The sequence below is a fragment of the Cydia splendana genome, chromosome 15 (genome assembly GCF_910591565.1).
Source record: "Cydia splendana chromosome 15, ilCydSple1.2, whole genome shotgun sequence".
Taxonomy (NCBI): Eukaryota; Metazoa; Arthropoda; class Insecta; order Lepidoptera; family Tortricidae; genus Cydia; species Cydia splendana.
The window spans coordinates 14,031,241-14,051,598 of NC_085974.1; the positions used below are offsets into that span (position 1 = coordinate 14,031,241).

The 20,358-nt window shown below is 38.2% G+C and overlaps 1 protein-coding gene across 1 annotated transcript in view; it reads right to left on the reverse strand.

Moving 5' to 3' along the window:
* Window positions 1-20,358, reverse strand: part of LOC134797765 (monocyte to macrophage differentiation factor) — a 36,900-nt gene extending 16,542 nt beyond the window's left edge. The window contains exons 1-3 of the mRNA XM_063770129.1: window positions 19,995-20,358; window positions 9,309-9,499; window positions 3,741-3,993 (exon numbers count right to left, since the gene is read on the reverse strand). Of these exons, the coding sequence (XP_063626199.1) occupies window positions 3,741-3,993; window positions 9,309-9,499; window positions 19,995-20,159 (609 nt within the window). The 5' untranslated portion in view covers window positions 20,160-20,358. The remainder of the gene's footprint in view (window positions 1-3,740; window positions 3,994-9,308; window positions 9,500-19,994) is intronic.

Below are 20,358 nucleotides of genomic sequence, written 5' to 3' on the forward strand. Positions count from 1 at the left end.
TGACATATACGCTCACGTCTACGTAACTTACTTTCTATGCATCTCGCTCGTACTCGCATATGCGAGCAATAGTGCAAGCGAGATGTACAGAAAGTAAATTACGTAGACGTGAGCGTTATGTCAATGTTAAAACTGATGGTAGAGGCTCTGGTTTGTAATTTGTAAAAATGTATAAGCTTTAGGTTTCACAAACAATATCACTCCCAAAAAGAATGTCTCCAAGGGATTTATTAACACCCGCTTTAACGAATACATTTTTTTTAAGACCCACTCGCACGCCTTGTGTCGTTTAGAGCTGTTTTAAGAAAAATACGAGTGTGTAATGTAAGACACGCGATGGGCGACCGTGAGCGTGGAAAACGGTTGTGTCGACGGCACAGTGATGGCTTGGTAGGTTTAAGTTACATAATGAAACTAAATACGGTTTTATAATATTATGGGTTTTAGGTGGCCAAGTACCTTTTTAGGGTTCCATACCCGAAGGGTAAAAACGGGACCCTATTACTAAGACTCCACTGTCCGTCTGTCACCAGGCTGTATCTCATGAATCGTGATAGCTAGGCAGTTGAAATTTTCACAGATGATGTATTTCTGTTGCCGCTATAAAAACAGAATATAATAAATATTTAAGTGGAGCTCCCATACAACAAACGTGTTTTTTTTTGCCGTTTTTTGCGTAATGGTACGGAACCCTTCGTGCGCGAGTCCAACTCGCACTTGGCCGGTTTTTTATCTGGCTGTGTCGTTGGTTTCTATTACACTACTGACAAACTAATGACTGAATAAAAAAAGTGAAGCTAAACCCTTTTGTCAAATATGCTAATTTTCTAAAGTTTCATAACAGTTACGGACCACCAGCAGATAGGTACTATTTACACGTGTCCACGTGCAGCGAAAGTATAATAATTCTATTCATGTAATTCTTATTTATTAGTATTATATTGGATAATACTCTCATTCTTTCGTTTCATTTCAATTTATACGACATTTTATTCGAACGACTATACAGTGATCAACAGATCAGTTATGTTAAAGGTAATAAAGTCATTAATATACTGATAGTGTCTGGAGCGCTCGCTCGTTGGACTGATACAAGAATAGGTATTCTTGTTAGTGTCTGACCGAAGTTTCGGTTTCGGCATAAAAATCATGTTTCGGCCGAAGGTTCGGTTTCGGCCAAAAACTGCCGCACAGAAGCTGTATTTTGGTTGTGTTTGACCGAAGTTTCGGTTTCAGCAGGTTAATTTCGGTATAGAAATCGAATCGAAACGAGAGCCAAATCGAACCTTCGGTTAGGTATACTTCGTTTTTTTAGCATTAGAAAGAACTTGAAAGATGGTAAGCGATTTTGCCATGTCTTTTAATTGAAAAACGCTTTTTAAAAATCAAAAACGATTACTTATGAAAGCAGAAGAATATAAATGATCGTATTAGATTCATAATTGTTACATATTTGCCGTAACTTATGTTTAAAATGTGTTTTTCAATTAAAATACACATCAAGATTGTTTACCTTATTTCTAATGCTAAAAAAAAACGAACTATAGTAGTAGTAGTAGGTACGGCAAAAAATCCGTTTTCGGTCAGACAATATTAATTCTTGTTCGCAACCCAAGAAAGATATAAATATATACCTCAGGTGAACGGCACCATTATGTAATTGTTCTAAAATAAACGAGGAAATTACAATACATGCCTATTACCGTTATCTACATAAAGGTACCTATTTACTCGATTGAGGAAAATCGAAAATAGCTCTCAAACAGAACTCGTCGACATCCTTGGATGTCCTTTGACTTTTCAACCCGAACAGTTATCAACGTCACGTTCCCCCGAATATTCCTTTATTCAGCAAACACTTTGTCTTGAGTATTTATTTCTTTTGCCAGCGTTATTTATACTATCTTGAGGGAATTTGACAAATTGCTGATATTGCGGATTTTATTCCGTTCGACAGTAAGTTTTATAGGATAGAGGTCAACAAAAGGCCCAAGATACACTTGTAAGTTTTACTTACGTAAGTAGAGACACAGCTATACTACATAATGAGAGATGAATATCGTTATCTCCTTTCCTTTGTATAAGGTTTTACTCCTCCTGTAGGCCTAGCACATGATTGGCGCGACAGTATCTCGCGGCGAGATAGACTACCCGTCTTTTTCGAACTATGTTAATAAAAGAGGGACGGGTAGTCTATCTCGCCGCGAGATACTGTCGCGCCAATCATGTGCTAGCCCGGCTGGACCTCCTGTCCCCATGTTATCCCAATTGACGATATCCATAGGAGAGGTTACGTGTCAAACGTCTATGCTGTGTCAAAAGTTATGAATGATAATGCAGTGCCCATAATTACTGTAATCTCGGCACCTTGGACTGGCACACGTCAGCATCCATGCCATGCATTACTAGACAATTAAAGAATAACGACTGTCGATATTCGTACTCTCGTTGCTGTAGCAGTGTAGCTACCGCTACAGTGCGCAAAATTACACGGTCCTTATTTACTGGTCTCTGGTTTACTAAGAAACAAAGAAGTATGTAGAGCGGCAAAGTCTACACAAGTAGGCACAGATGTCAAAGGCCTACGGCTAAGAGAATAAGCTGTGTGTAACAAAGAAGCGTCATTATACAATGCCCATTTCAACTTTACACCATTGTGTTGTGAGTTGTGAGATAAGTACACTACACACTTTGTGTTCATAACACTAAGTGTATATTTAATAAATAAGATGATGTATATAATACAGTCGGTGCCCAACATACCCAAGTACATATATCTATCCCCTTTTCTATACAGCTAGTTAAGCGACATGGGTGCCTAACACATTCAGTGACGATAACGCAGGAAAACCCATGTGTAGCGAAAAGTGCCTACGAACAGAGAGATAATTAAGTTAGGACACTTACTGTGCAATAGTAATACCTACATTAAACTAATAAGACACTTCTTGCCTTAACTAAACTTGTAATGTGAGATTTTATTGTTATAATTGTATAATTTTTAATGATGTTATGATGTGGTTAATTTTTTTTTAATTCTATTGATATCATTGTATAAGTAGCAAGTGTAATTGGTATAAGTACTGTAAACGTTCTTGTGATATTAATTATAAATAAATAAATAAATAAATTAGTAACACGTTATTAAACATGGTTACAAACATGAAAACGGTTTACGAAGTGATTCATGGTGAAAGATCAAACGATTGTTAAGTTAATACAGTCATTATATGCGGCTGTTGTGTAAGCTACAACCTCTGCCGCCTATGTAAATATGTAACTATCGTACATGCCAATACGATCAATTCAAATAGGATTTCCAGCCTCCAATACCGGTAATCTAGAATTTGCTTGAAGCTGCAGAGAAATCTGGACACATCTGTACCCACGTAGGAGTCGCTATACTTCACCTGTTGTCGCCAGAAACAGTACTGCATGCATCAAAAAACCGGCGTGTTGAGCATTTTTTTCACTAACTACAAGGCAAATAAGCGAGAAAGTCATGCAAGGAGACGTACATTAGACGTGACGATGATCGCAGCGGGCTCGAGCCCCATGACCAGGTACAGCAGCAATCCCAGCATCTTGGAGCGCTCGTGGAAGATCTGTTGGTACGTGATGCCGAGGACGGCCAGCAGCCAGATGGCCCAGCGCAGCTCTCGGATAAACTTGTCACAGAGACTTGTCTGAGTGACAGAGATAACGCTACTGTATCGTACTCTCATCGCATCAATACTTACATTAGACGTGACGATGATCGCAGCGGGCCCGAGCCCCATGACCAGGTACAGCAGCAATTCCAGCATCTTGTAGCGCTCGTGGAAGATCTGCTGGTACGTGATGCCGAGGACGGCCAGCAGCCAGATGGCCCAGCGCAGCTCTCGGAGCATCCAGCAGGAGAGCGTGCCGACGGTCAGCCAGGGGAAGTAGGAGCTGGCGATGAAGATGTAGATCATGGCGCGGTCGCAGCGGTGAAGCCAGTGCTTCATTTTGCTAGAAAAAAATGGATGTGTTAGAGAATTTTGTGATAAAAATCGGTCAGTCGAATTTAAACTGTCGTGAGTTATAGTGTACTAACATTCAGCAAATTTTACGGTTGAAGTCGTGTAATTTTAGTTAGTCGCGCGACATGTTTCGAAGAGCTCATGTCTCCATTTTCAAGCACTAACTGTGCATGAGTATAGTGACTAAAAATACGTGAGATAGACCGTAAAATTTGCCTAAAGTCGGTTAGGTTTTTTATTGGTGGGAAACAAGCATACAGCCTGATAAGCCTTTGTTCTTTATGAGCGCTTTGCGCAAAGATTCTGAATGGTAAAAATCGAAATGAGATTATTTTCTGAGATTGTGATGTGAAAAAGTTAATAAATATCAAAAGTGTAAAATTGTAAATAGTGTTATCAAATAAGCATGGATGATAAACTGCTTAAAACTGTAGTAAGAAAATAGTGAATATAAAATGTTGATCGTTATTTAGAACGCGTTTTCCCATTACTGAGTCACCAGCGCAATGTATGCGAGTCGAACAAAACATTTTTACCTTTGCACAGTCAACGGTAAAAATATGGGTGTAGACAACTTACTCAAAAATATGTCCCATAGTTCTTAATTCACTGACATAAGAGTTATGGGACATATTTTTGAAATGATTTGTACACCCATATTTTTAGCGTTGACTGCACAAAGCCAATATACCCACTGCGTTCACGAGCGTCTATTATCTTGTCTATTACCCATGGTACAAACAGCAACACTCGTAACTGACCATCGGTGGAGCTTATGCCTTTTGTAATAAGGTTTACGAACTGTTGACAGTGTGGTCGATGGTACCAATGGGTCACCGAAAGCAGACAAGACAAACGCTGAATACAAGTACACGATTAAGCATATACTTGTTACGGATCACGGGATCATATTAAACTGGTATCCCATTAAGAAATCCGCTCGCATGCCCTCACTTAACCAATGGCACACGGCGGGCTATACTTAGCTAACTCGACTTAATTCTCACGGCCTTTAGCCTCTGACGCACCTACGAAGCCTTAAGAAAGCTTGGATTACATTTAAACCCGTTTGCTCCCAATGCCATGTTAAACTAGGTTATTCTTAGGGATAAAAAGCCATATACATGAGAATAATGGTTTTAGCGGATGGGTGAGCGCTTGTTAAAGCCTAACCTAGTTTTTAAAGCGACCATTTCAGGGTATACTAACCGGGGTAGTAAACATAAAATTGCCTCGGATAGCACTTATTCGCAAACTTGGTAAGGCCTCGCCGTAAAGACCCGTCTTATTTCTTCACGGAAGAAAGAATGAGCGCGGTGTATTTCTTAAGAGCCAACGGGAGTGGTCATTTCTCCATACAAACGTACTCCTCGTTTTCCTCCGTGGTTTTTGAAGCTAGAGCAATGATTTTTTCAACACAGATTAATATTGTCAATATCTGTGTCGGACCGTTTTGCTTTTTTTGATATTTTTGTTTTTTAAGGCGCTAGAGCCCTTCAAAAATGGCCAAAATGGCCTAATTGACTATGCCGCAATGAGAGGCGTGGCATTCAAAACTGATATCAATTAGCCAAAAAAGCAAAACGGTCCGACACAGATAATTTCATAATCATTTAGATTTCCAAATTTGGTTACGATTGGTTAAGTTTTGGAGGAGGAAACAGAGGAGTACGAAACCTCGATTTTTGAGATTTTTACGCAGGATTTTTCGCCTTGTCCTTATCGCACTACTTTTAGGTGCCGCTTCCGTTAGCGAGACGGGTATATTTACCTAAAATATTTAAAACTCAGCTCCTGTTTCGTCTTAATGTTTTGAAGTCCGGTTTCGAGTCTTCATGTTAAATTCGAGACTCCGGGTACTTATTTCACCACGCTGACAAGTGACACCTGACCCTGTCAATTTTCTGTAATTGCCGAGTCTTGCAAGGACAGTACCTAAGTCATGGTATAATAATATACTCCGCCTGGTACTCTATTCCGAGATTCGCGTATGACCTGACACGGGCCTACGTCATCATGCTGTTTACAGGTTCTCAAACTTTAAAATATGGGAGAATTTTAACCAACGGTGAAAATTATTTTAACGGCATTCATTTCAAGTTATTCATGTAGAAACATAGTAAAATAAAACAAATCTAATGTATTAAATTAAACTTTATTTATCTATACAAGACAAACGTTTGAAAAACTAATTCACAGTTACACATTAATTACCAAGCTTACGACGTGAAAAGTTTGGAAAACACTGCGACTGCTGACACTGAGCGAGAAGGAAATAACAATTAACACGCGTTCGACAAGGATGACGGTCAGGGCATGAAGTTATCTAGATCCGAATTGTCAAATGTGACAGCGCTATCCTGTGTTGCCAGTAATGTAAACAGAATTACCCGAACGTCTGAAATTTCTTTCGTGAATCGGAAGATATTGCTAACGAATAATTAAAAATGACGTGTTATTGTAAAATTTAAGATAAAATACATATAAATGAAAATTATAAAATTATAAAGAAATATTTTAACTTATTAACCATAGGTATAATGTACCCATGTAACATGTTATGTTGAAATAAAGTGGCAATGTTATTGTGACGTAGGCCCGTGTCACTCTGGGAATAGAAGACCATGTTTTATTAGACCATGTACCTAAGTATTGTCAAGTATGAGTATGAGTATGTATATTTTTTGTTGTACCAGCAATGTACGGCGAATTGTCAATGTCAAGTGACCACGTCTATGTCGTCTTAATGTATCTTTTATCTCTTTCATAATAAATAGATAGATAGAGCGCAAAGCCTTTTTAAATATTAACCGCTCTTTTGAAGGCTTTGATCGAACAATCAAGTTCTAAATTGTCGATCGTTTTCAGGAAGATATGTGCCAAAAGTCAAAAGTCAAAGTACAGGTGAGACAGGGATAAAGTCGCAATCCTGCCAATCTGAGTAAAGAGGGCAACCAATTAACTTACGCCAATTACAATTAAATTAGACGTACGTCGTTCCGGTCCATTGTTAAACCATCACAGTAATTGTAACTGAGGCGCCGCTCAGATGTTTACCTATTTACTATACATACCTACCACGTGAGCATAGTATAAGGTGTATTGTGGTAACATCGAAAATGGGATAATTTTGAAAATAAAAAATATGTATGTAATAATTAAATGATCCAGTTAAAGCATGTGGTATAATCATTTTGTCATGTGATCTGTTGGTACCTACTGATTTGGAAGCGCAGATTATACTTACGAGTACCTATATTAACATACAACGTTGTATAAAAAGGTAGGTATCTTGGATAACCTTTAAGCAATATTCAGAATTCTAGACGAGATTACGTTTAAGATTCTGTTATTGGGTCATGGAAATGTGGAACATGCCGAATATGAAGCACGACTTTGCATTATTGTGTCAGGGTATTATAATAACCAATATTCCGGGCACATAAAGGGATTATCTTCAAGGATTCAAGAGAATCTAGGGCACGCGGGTTTCAAGTAGGGGGGAGACTTAAGAGAGGCAAGATATGCGTAAATTCGGGTACTAACTTACTATATTTATGTTCTATCTGATGTATCTGTATTCCTCTCTTCCGTACAATAAAGTGTTACTTAAATAAGTACTTATACTTACTAATATTAGTTTACCCTATATAAAGACGTAGATAGGTGGCTTGACAGTCATTACTTGTTATAAAAGGGAGCATTATTAAGAAATGGTAATCTTTGATCTAGGTATGTACTTTAGCAAACAACCAGTGAGGCGTCATAGTCTCAGAATGTATTTCTTTATGTTTTGTGAAGAAAATAATGCAAGAGGGCTTGGAATTGAAAAAGTATCATACGGCGAAGCTCGATACAAAAAAGATGGAAAACCCTGATCTAGGCCAACGTTTTCTTTATTGTAAGTATTGTGGCGTTACCAGCATTTGAGTTCGTGCAAAGCGTGAATAAGCTTTGTATAGCACAAAATGGATTTACCAGGTCTGCCGTCCTACTTACCGCTTCTTTTTACGACGCTTCCTCCTAGCAGCGTGAGTGTAACATTATAGTAAACAGTTGGAAATATGTTCCTAACATAAGAGTTTATAGTGACAAGATATGTGTTTTATTTAATCCGCGATTACAACAACGACAACTTCTTTAAAACCATCATAGAAGGCAAGATAAAAGGAAAGAGAGGCAGGGGCAGACCAAGACGTTGCTATGTAGACCAAATAAAAGAAAAAGCTGTGGTCGTGTCGTATCAAAGATATGGCATATGAGAGGGAGAAATGGAAAATACTCCACCGACAAGAGGATACCTCTTAAATTGAAGAAGATTGATTTTAGCGTACACGATTTTCCCACATTGTTAATTATACCTGGAGTACCTGGAGTTTATAACTTTATACCTACGCGATTAAGTCCTGTTTTATTTTATAATTTATTATTTGCTGGGTATACCTACGCCTTGCTAGGGCTATGCCTAGCTGCATCACCACTATACAGGACAAGTAAAAACTCTCTTTAGTCTTTCAATTCTATGATACTGTAGGTTGTAGCTACCAACACGAGTAGGGACGTTATTATACTGTGTCAGTTCCACTATTTTATTATTAGAGCGCTGTAAATGTTCCTCGAAGTGTAGTTTAAAGAGAGCGCAGTGTTAGGACTTTAATGTTAGCCGTTAATGTTTTATGATGATTAAATGCACTATCCCGGCCATCAGTAGAGATATATTACCCCCACCTGTTTGTACTTTTAAAGTAGATTGAAATTGTACTTAACAAACAACTCGTGTTAGAACTAGAACTGGAAGATTCTACCTAATTGAAATAAATGTGCTCTGCGGCGCATGTTGATATCAGATTTCATTTCGATTAAAGAACTTATTCACATATTTTATGCCTCAGAAATGACTCTCATTTAATGCAGTTTTGACACAAACTCAGCGTTTATTTTGTATCATGGTGAGCCGGCCAGGTGGCTTAGAAGACACTTACGTATCACTCGTATCAGATCTGCACTCCGAGTGGGAAATAGCCGACACCGTGAACAGTAGACTTAACGCCAGTTTGTAATCCACGACTTGAGTCGCGTGACGAGTCCGCGCACGCCGAGCGACGAACGAATAGCTGCTGCTGCTGCTACGTTCAACGGTCCGAGTGTGAGACACTTACGTATCAGATCTGCAGCAGCACACCGAGTGGAAGATAGTCGACGGTAGTCACGGCCTGAGGCGCGTGAACGGCGTGAGGATACCGCGCGCGCCGAGCAACGAGCGAATGGCTGCTGCGTTCACAGGTCAGCGTGAGAGACACTTACGTATCAGATCTGCAGCAGCACACCGAGTGGAAGGTAGTCGACACCGCGAACAGAAGACATAGCGCCAGTCCATACACTACGGCTGCGATAGCTTGAGGCGCGTTGAGCGACCGCGTGAGAAGCTCGCGTGCGCCGAGAGACGCTGGCGCCACGCATATCGCGTGCGTGCATACGTTCGCTACGTTCTCTACCTGTGGACAAAATACAATATAATAAAAATATTATGGGACATTATAACCCCCCAGTCGCGCCAAAACCTCCTCAACTAGTCTCCCATATCACATTCTATGCTAATATTTAATACTATTTATATGTGCGTCGCAACGAGTTATTTGCTAGCTCTGGATGTTCGTTAATTTTTATGATCAAACCAACAACAAAAAAGTAGGAGCTGTGGCTGAAGTATCAAAACTATGAAAAGCCTACACTCCATTACATACTTACACATGTCGTGTCGTAAGTTAACTCTTGAATATATTAATGTTTTGGAATTTTGCCAAATCGAGAGTTTATTGTTAGGCTAGACTGTCAAGAGATCTTTGATCTTCAGTTGAAGGTTTTTGTGCCACGCAACTCGTTACATATTCGACTTTGAGCCGACTTTTAGCCTAATGCAGTTGAGATCTAAATCAAATTAAGAGAGTCTAAAGTATACCTACGCAAAAATAACCTATTTATTCCTATAGAGAGTGTAGAGAGTATAGGGAATGGTGGCTTTAGCGTCTACATTTTATCAAGGCTGCTTTAGACGGAGAAAAACACATGCCTACATATGATGCATGGTCAGATGCAATAAAATCTGACAGAACGGTCCAAGTGATCAAATTGTGCCAAAGACTATCAAGTTTGTCTTAACATGTACCTATTTTTAGCGAAATACGAGGGCAGAGGGACACTCGGCGTATTGACAAGATAATTAGAATTTTATAAACCTAGCTAGCTAGAATTGTATAAGCTAGGAATAGAATAGAATAGAATTGACTGTACTGGATTTCCACTCAATAATTTAACTTCTTTATAATTAAATTAAATTAACGAGACTCATTCATTACGCATGCATTATACCAGTACGATGGAGTACATTTTTTTACAGATTTAGATTATCCAAAGAATTTTATGATCAAAGGCGATTTGTACTTCCTATGCCTATATTTCCAGCAACTGTATAAAAAGGGAAATGAGCTACAGATATGCCGCTCGGAGTTACATCGGCAAATTTTATGCGGCTCCCGGAAAAAAGAAATGGACTTTCCGAAAAGTGCTTACGTATAAATAGCAATGACAAACTTAGGAACTTATAAAACATGATTAAGTGTTCTACTTTCATAATATGTCACAAACTAAGGGATGTTCATAAATATGAATAAAATGTTAAACTTTAATCCCCTTATTCATAAAACTTTACGGGCCTGATTTAGTTAAATTGTGTTTTATCCCTTTCTTACAAATACATAAGTCAAAATGACAGACAAGGACAAACGATTATTAGCTAATTGAGGTTTGTAGCGCATTTATGAATAAGGAGATTAGAGAGATTAAGGGGGTAAGTTTATGAATGGTGAAGTCTTACTACTAAAACACGCCGTAATACTTACACACGATGAAAATTACGTATTAGCAAGCTTTTATATTTAATTCTAATTGTTACTGATAAATAATTATACTTCTTAGTTTAATGTATGCTATAATTAACGTATCTAGCTAGTATCCATTGTGTGTAGTATTTCCCTCGCGGTGATGTGATGAAAAAATGTTGTTTCACACGTTCAAAAATGTTATGAGATCATGCAGCGGCGACACTTTTTTAACCCTCTTCCTTTAAAACCTCTTTCGCATCTTTTTTTCTTTTTCATCTTTCGCTTGCTCGGATTTCAAAGGGGTCACTAACTTTGCTCCCTTCTAAAACAAATAACTATTGACCACCTTTGCCGCTGGTCTACTTACAAGTTCATAAATATAGAACCTTCGGTGCCGCAATTAGTGTAACTCGTAACTTATCATTTAATAATTTAATCATTGCTATCATGCACAACATTATAAGTACAAGGTACACATACGTGAACATGAACCCGGACAGGGTATAGCAATAAGTTTTAATCTTATACTAAAGTCTTATCACAATAAATTGTATGCTCGTAGTTTATACAAAAAAGCGCTGGTGGCCTAGCGGTAAGAGCGTGCGACTTTCAATCCGGAGGTCGCGTGTTCAATTCAAACCCCGGCTCGTACTAATGAGTTTTTCGGAACTTATGTAGGTACGAAATATCATTTGATATTTGCCAGTCGCTTTTCGGTGAAGGAAACATCGTGAGGAAACCGGACTAATCCCAATACGGCCTAGTTTACCCTCTGGGTTGGAAGGTCATATGGCAATCGCTTTCGTAAAAACTAGTGCCTACGTCAAATCATGGGATTAGTTGTCAAGTGGACCCCAGGTTCTCATGAGCCGTGGCAAAATGCCGGGATAAAGCGAGGAAGAAGAAGAGTTTATACAAGAAACATAACAATGTCCAATACGGCCTAGTTTACCCTCTGGGTTGGAAGGTCATATGGCAATCGCTTTCGTAAAAACTAGTGCCTACGTCAAATCATGGGATTAGTTGTCAAGTGGACCCCAGGTTCTCATGAGCCGTGGCAAAATGCCGGGATAAAGCGAGGAAGAAGAAGAGTTTATACAAGAAACATAACAATGTATAGAATTTACATTACATAAAACAACAATTACTCTAATTAGGTCTTAAATGTATTAAGAACTAAGCACACTTTGCATGGGGTCCTTCGACCCCATACAGCAGTGGAGGTATTAGTAGTACGTATATATATTTTGTCAACTTAACCATTAACACAAAGTGGAACACAAATATTGATGCCATTGACTCTACAATAGAAAAGAACCGATCGAAGCCGGAGTCCTATTGTCCTTTGTGCGAATATCAAACGCAAAATGTCATGTGTCATTTCGTGTTTGAACGGATCTGTTTCTATTGAGAACACGTATCGCGAGATGACCCGTACCGTATCGGTATATAGGTCAATCATACAGATAGATAAACTGTATATGGTACTTAGTATATGGCTTGCTAATGAAAGCGAACATTATGTCAAAGGTAACAGTGTTATATCAGTCGTGCGTAGGGTTGCCGGATAGGAAATATCTAGGACAATCTAGGTGATATATCTACAAGGATACCGAAAAATATATGTTACACTTTTACATAGCACCTCTCGTCCCTTGGTTGTTTCATATCAATCGAACAACGTGCATCGCTGGGTGGTTCCGAAAAGATCCTGCAAATCCTGTGTGCAATTATATGTTACAATACGAAGGACGAAAAATACACATCTGACACAGAGCCATATCTTATTGTTTTCGGGGGCCCTTGCGGATACACTTCGACCCATAGGGATCTTTTGTGCAGTTACCCCCTAACACAGAGCCATAAGTAGGTCAGGCAACAAATGCTCAAAAAAAAGTTGTAGAGGGAAATGCTAGGAACACAATTTTTTGGCTCCGTAACTTTGTTTGGACTAGTTAGGAGGTGAACATATCAAAAGTCCCCGGCCGTAGCCCCTGTGCCGAGGGGGAGAGGGGGGTTAAGAAGGTCCCATTTTTCGGTTTTTCACTTATATCTTGGAAACTGCGTCTTAGCGACAAGACTACTATAGACAAACCGAAAGCTGATTAAATTTGCTACAAGTTTAATTTAGTCAAGTTTTTCGATATCTTTAATAGTTTTTAAGATATCCGCTCTTGAAAGTTTATTTAGGGCTCTCAATTTTATCTTCATATCTACATCAGTGAAGCTGCTAGGCCGTGTTTGGTATCGATTTCGTATAAATCGGTGCTGAATTCATTTATGGTATCACATTGACAGCATTCCCCGAGAGTACACAAATCATGCGAAAGGTCGAAAGAATCCAAGACGAAACGAACCTAACAACCCTTATTACCGTGTATGTCGCCTTCGCTCTTCGCTAGGCTATATTTGTAGCGAGGCGGAGGCACATAATGGAATTATTGTTCTCGTATGATATAGGTACATAATATGGTTGCGGTTTCATTCCGTAAATACCAGAGGTCAATGCTTAGTACCGTGAATAGGCATGTGTAGAAAAATATATGAAGCCTATTTATACCGACCGTATGTTAATGTAATAGCACTAATAGCGTAGAAACTTGCATTTAGCATGATTTAGCCTTCAGCAGACGACAGTGGACCGCGCGAAATCGCGTTTCCATAGTCTCAAAAATTGCTTCAATCTTGTGCGATTAAAATATCTAACATAATAGAATTTATTAGTCACATTTGAGATTCAGTCACTCTCTACTCTACCTTCGTCCTATTTGGTTTACTGATGGTCAGTTAAAATTGCTGCTGTTATTTACAACAATACTTAGATGTCTAAACTTTATCCCAATGGTGTGTTATTTCTGAAGTATCTCACGGTATTTTTTGGCAAACCAGTCGTAAAATCTTTTGTATTGAAGGATACGCCCCCGTGGTTATTATTTTAGACTGTTATTTTATTCATCGTGCGGCAAAGTGATGGCGACAAAGGCCGAATTCTTAATTAGAAATATGGAAATGAGAAGATAGGACCATAATAACAGTCCTGTATTTTGAAGTCATTATACGCACACTTTACACTGTCCCTTTTAATGTTTAAAAATAGTTATTTGGTTATAAATGGTTATTTCTTATGGCTGCTAAACCTATAAGACACACCTACGCGATTAAATGAAATGGATGTGCATTGATGACTTGCCGAGGTTGTCTGTGTGGTTGGCATATAAAAGCACCCTAAAAGCAACATGGTTTTAAATTAAAAAATAGAGCCATTATTATCAAAAGCAATCGAGAATGTAAAACATTAGTTAAAATTGGTTTGCCTCGTCTTTCATTTACGTTTAAGTACCTACACGTGTTTTAGACAAACCACAAGACCCACTATATTTTAATTACACAACCCAACATTATTTGCAAGCTGCCTTCAGTATCCTAAAAGGGGTGCAAATGCAAACTTTGTTTCCCAACAAAACTATAAGGAAAACGCAACAAAAAAGTGTTAGAAGACCTTTTGATTTATCCAACAATTTTGTATGGTTAACGGACCTGACCTAATCAAACATCATTCGGCAATCGATCGATCGATTGAAAAGCTCTTAAGGGGCCCACTGATTTACCAGTTCGCCGGGCGATATCAGCTTGTCAGTTGTTCGGAACTGTCACCTTTTTCGTTTAACTGACAGGCTGATATCCTCCAGCGAACTGGTAATCTGTGGGCCCCTTTAGAAGACAGATGTAAACTGTAGATACCAACCTATTTATAAAAAATGAGCGCATTATGATTTGTATTAAAACAGTCGTGAGGATTATATCAAACGAGACTAGAATTTATTAGTACACCTACGGTGTACCTACTCAATTAGTATGGATGGACGATACCCTGATAGGTTGAATACATTATTACATTAGAGCACACGATCGGTGGGGTCCCTTGAGGGATGGCCTTTCCGTTAATGGTTATAGACTGGGCACTTAGGTAACTGGATAGAGAACTAGACTAATATGATAAGTAACTCCACAGGGGCTCGGTATATTAGTTACTTATACATATATTCGTCTTACGTGTCCAATTGTTACGGATTCATGAACTTTGTCCCGTTGAGATAAGGGCTAGAATTTCGTATTTTTTAGGCTATAGGGTTAAGATACAACAAACTGGCGAGCACGTATACGTCTGACATTAAGTTTTCGTTCCAAAAAGAAAGCATCTACGTGCGAAACAGGCAAATGTTTTATATCGTCCATAAAGTAGTTCGTGCTACTATTGCAGAAGATGTATACAAAAACCTATGTAGTTATAATCTAAGGTTAGTAAATACATATATACCTAGATACGTAGAGCTGAAAGTTTATACATATTCAGACTCCTGAAAATAATTCCGTCATGGGTTGGTCATGGGGGTTGGGGGTGATGGTCCAAAATACAAACAAACATATTGTTTAATATAACAACCATCAGGTTCAAGGGTCAATATATTATTAAGTATTGCAATAACAAACCAAATAGAAAGTTAACGCAAAATTAAAGCATCTAAATTAAGTATTTACATACATGCTTAGATTCGATTGATGTATGTACTTGGGCAGAATACACATCTAGGGCAGAAAAATAAAGAAGTTTTAGGTACCTATCTCGCAGGCTTACATCGCGCCAAAACTTGTTATCGGGGGGTTTTCTTGTATTATCGTCTGCAGTGGCGTGGCCAGGAAGCGAAGTTTTCTTCCGGCAGCACTAGGCCGTATAAAGGATGACTCACGTTAGACCGGGCCGTGTCCGGGCCGGAGCTTCCGACAGTTCCGACGCTTACTTTTCTATGAAATGACAGGCGCTCACGTGATTATTTCCATAGAAAACGATGCACCGGAAGCTCCGGCCCGGACACGGTCCGGTCTAACGTGAGTCATCCTTAATACATTCATGATTCGCTACTAGCGACCACTCACGGATTTCAAACAATGTAGGGGTAATTGTTTTTGTGTCTAAACACTAACTAATGTCTAAACTAAAAGAAACTAAAGCAATGACATTATTTCGGTCACAATACTATTATTAATATCATCAAATATATCAATAATTGCGTATGGAAAAAGTTTCGGTAGGTATGTTCATTAAATGTATAGTAATCGTTTGACATTAACCCTTTCGCCTCGATGCTATCGTAATTTGTTACGAAAGTAGACCGCCAATAGCACGGAAAGGGTTAAATGGGTCACACAAATACGATTAGGTAGGTAGTTTCCTTTTATTAGGTATACATACAGCGTGTTCAAAGATGTGGATTTAATTGAATTGGTATGTTGGTTATTTACCTATGGTATGAATGATTTTGGAAAATACGATACGAATTTAATAATATGTATAAATCTCCTGTATAATCATGTTATCCCGTTAACCTACCTACCTTCCCATCATGATCATAGATAGTTACAATAGGTAGGTAAATAATCGTCTATTCTGTTATTTGAATACACGATTATCTATAGATTAGTTGTTTTCGCAATATTAAGTAGGTATATTATGTATACAGATATCATTACATGTAATCACGGATGGTATTATGACCCTTATCAGATTGTATAATCTGATCTGTGATTTGGTGTAGGTATTGTCCGTAACACAATTGGACAAATATCGGAAACTGCAAATCCCTATGGGGTTGTGCACAAATCACGCGAGGTGTTTTCGGCTATTTTTTAGGGTTCCGTACCCAAAGGGTAAAACGGGACTGTCCGTCCGTCCGTCCGTCTGTCACCAGGCTGTATCTCACGAATCGTGATAATTAGACAGTGAGTTGAAATTTTCACAGATGATGTATTTCTGTTGCCGCTATAACAACAAATACTAAAAAGCGGAACCCTCGGTGGGCGAGTCCGACTCGCACTTGTCCGGTTTTTGACCTCCCCTCCCCCTTGGTTTTTGGCTACCCCCCTCCCCCACATAACCTCACGTGTATTTTTTTGAATTTTTTAATTCGACCTAATATTAAGATAAATAATATTGTATATAGTAAATACAATTAAATTAAATTTTTGCCAATAACTTATTTCTATGTTTACATAAGTTCTAATATAATATACCTATGTCCTATATACCTACGTTTTAGCAAAGTTATTTTCTGCGCGATTCGCGCGCAAACTGTAAGGGGTCATCCATTAATTACGTCACACGAATTTCTAGGTTTTTTTTACCCCTCCCCCCCTCCTTGTCACACTTGGTCACATTTGGAAAACCCCTCCCCCCTGGTGTGACGTCACGATTCTTCAACGAAATCGGCAAATATTTATTTAATATTTTATCAAAATATTTTTGACAAAAGAAATATTAGTAATGTTATAACCCAAAACTGATTAAGAAATAAAATTAAACGAATAAAAACGATTATCGTTTCAAAAACTTGTTATTTAACTGTATAGCAAATAAAATAATTTAAATACATTTTCGGTTACTGATGAAGTTAAAAGTGACGTCACAAAGTTTGTGACTCCCCCCTCCCCCTTGTCACAACATGTCACATTTTCTTGACCCCCTCCCTCCCCCTAAACGTGTGATGTAATTAATGGATGACCCCTAAGTGCATGTAGGCGGGCATTAACTTAAACACTTTAAGCTGTCTGAAGCGGCCTTATAATTCAAGTATCATTAGTCTCATTACACGTACATGATATTCAAAAGCATGACTGATAGCAATATTTATGGATCCTTATCAACAAACATGTGTGCCACAATAACATTTAAACAATCATTAGCTTTTAATAATGCTAGTTTTATGGTCTATTATGTAATACTTATTGTTTAATTATTGGTTTACAGTGGTTTAGCATGAGTTAAGCCTTAAAAAGGTAAGAGAGACAGAGACAGTAATGTATTTACTGATATAGTTTGTAGATTTCTAATAGGCCCCGACGGCTCATCCTTTGTCTATTGTTAAGTAAAGCCACGTGCCACAACCACCTGCATAAAAGATCGTTCGTTAACTTTACCCAGGTAATTGAATTACAACTCCTATGGAAATTGCAATAAGATTCAAAATGAACTAATGGAATTAGAACTAATAAATATTTTGTTAGGACACTGTGTGTGGTCCGTTCAACTCGCCGGCACACGGTTACTGAGTGCCGGCGAGTCGAACGCTACAGAACCAGTCTAAAATGTGTCATCGAGATGCGTAACAAAGGCGCGTTATCGGAGAGCGCACCTACACTGGTTTTTTGAGCGTTGGACTAGCCCGCGCTCAGGTGCCAAATAGAATAATTAAGACCCTTTTTTGCAGGTAAGTAGCACGTGCGGTTTTACTTAACAATAAACAAAGGATTAGCCGTCGGGGTCTATTACAAATCTACAAACTATAACTGGAGTGTATGGTTGAATGGAACTGGTTTAATGGGAAGATCTATATAATGAGATATTAGTTTGTCTGTTGTATTGTATAGTTATAAATAACAAGTGTAGTTAAAATGCTATAACTCTACTGCTTGACAACAAAGTGAGGAGTTGTCAAGTAAGTTTAATGGCCTGTGTGCATTATCATACAGTACTGTTAAATCAAAGTTTAATTAACCTATTACTAATTAGATTATCCAAACACTGAATACAATATCCACTTTGAATAAAATACTCAATGAGGCCTAAATACATGAATATGCTAAATTGTAATTGAATTATGTATTTCTTTTTAGTTATATGTAGTAGTATGCTTTGTTTATTAACGCAGCCACTGGTGCAGTTGACTCTTTTTTTTTATAAAGGAGTTTTGTCACGCACTGACGATCTCACCCCCATAAAGAGATCTAATAGTAATAATGATGTAGTAGTGAAGTATTGCCTACACCACTACATCACTCTAGTTGACTCTTAGGGTTGGTTCTATCAAACCGTGTGTCACCATTAAAGGGTTTGCTAACTTTTATTGTATGGGAAGTTTCATAGATCTCTTCTGCGTGACGTTGATCAGTCTGTTGACTGTGGTTGGTGCAACTGGCCCTTACTCTCATAATAAAGTAGTGTTTTGTACATTTTTTAAACACCTCACCCGCTTGGAAATTTATGCTGACTTTATGCTGACTACTGATAAAATCTGATCAATGTATTATTTAGTATTTGTCTAGTATAGTCTGTTTTTTTTATTTTTAACTGACTTCAAAAAAAAGGAGGTTCTCTGTTTGACCCGTATGTATGTATGTATATTTGTTCACGATTATCTCGCGTTTGGCTGAACCGATTTTTAAATTATTATGAAATACTGCCAATGCGATATAGTATGGAAGATTCATTTGTGTTTTGCATATTTGAATATCTGCCTTAACAAGGTAATTAGTAATTACATAGACCGTGAGTAGCAATAGCAATATTTCAGTCAAAAACAAAACAAACCATCAAGATCAAAGAAGAAAATACCTCCTAACTAGGGCTGCAATCTGTCTGGGTTTCCCCGGATTTGTCCTAGTTTGGGGGCCGTCCAGGGGGTTTTCAAAAAGTATCCGGGGAAAACCTGGACACTTTTTATGTGAGGAAACACTTTATTGAGTTTAATTATTTACTGGCATTTTTGTGTACAAAGTAGGTAAAAACCGTATAAATACACGTCCGGGGAAAAAATGTGATTTATGCCAAAAGTCTTTGTCCAGGTTCGGCGAATTTAAAGATGGCAGCCCTACTCCTAACTACTCCAAACTGAAGTAAGAAAAAACAACTGACCAAACATCAAGAAACATCCATGTTTACTGGCAGACCCCAAGCAAAAACTGGCAGAAGTTTCAAAAATATAAGTAAAACCTAATCTATCTGGAACTTGGGTTTTATAATTTCACAATGACATTCAAACAGTTGCATGGTCAGCTGGTATGATGTACCAAATTAATTGAATGCAGAGTAAGAGTTAAATATAGCTTACCAACACCTGATGTTTCTTATCACATTAGCATGTGGCCCCTACACATGATCCAAAACCATACAACGTGCGCTACTTACATCCATGGCGCGTAATCAAGATCAGGCTTAATAATAGATCTAATAGAGCTGTCTAAGAGGAGCTCACTAAAAATAGTTTCGCAATACTTCGGAACGCGGAAGATTATAATCTGGCCAAATAAAAACAATAGCACTAACTGAAATACTCACCAGCGTAGGAACGTAGGCTCTATTTGGCGATGCTCGCTCGTTCATCCATTTCACCTTTTTCATTCTCTCCCATGGAATATCCCATTGAAAATAAATCTTACTTTCATTGAACTTAGCTTTAAATTTCATTATTATCACAGAAAATAAACTCAGAACGTCGCCCATTTTAAGATTCACCGCGGCGAACTAGAAACTAAATGGTTAGGTGACCAAAAACATCACGGGTTACTTTGAAGAAGTGTCCAAAATCATGTTGTTTATTCGAATTACATTTTTAGTTCAATACCTACGATCTCCTAATATTTTAATTACGCGCGACCACCGCGGGTCGATTCAGCTTGACGTCTGAGAAAAAGAATGATGA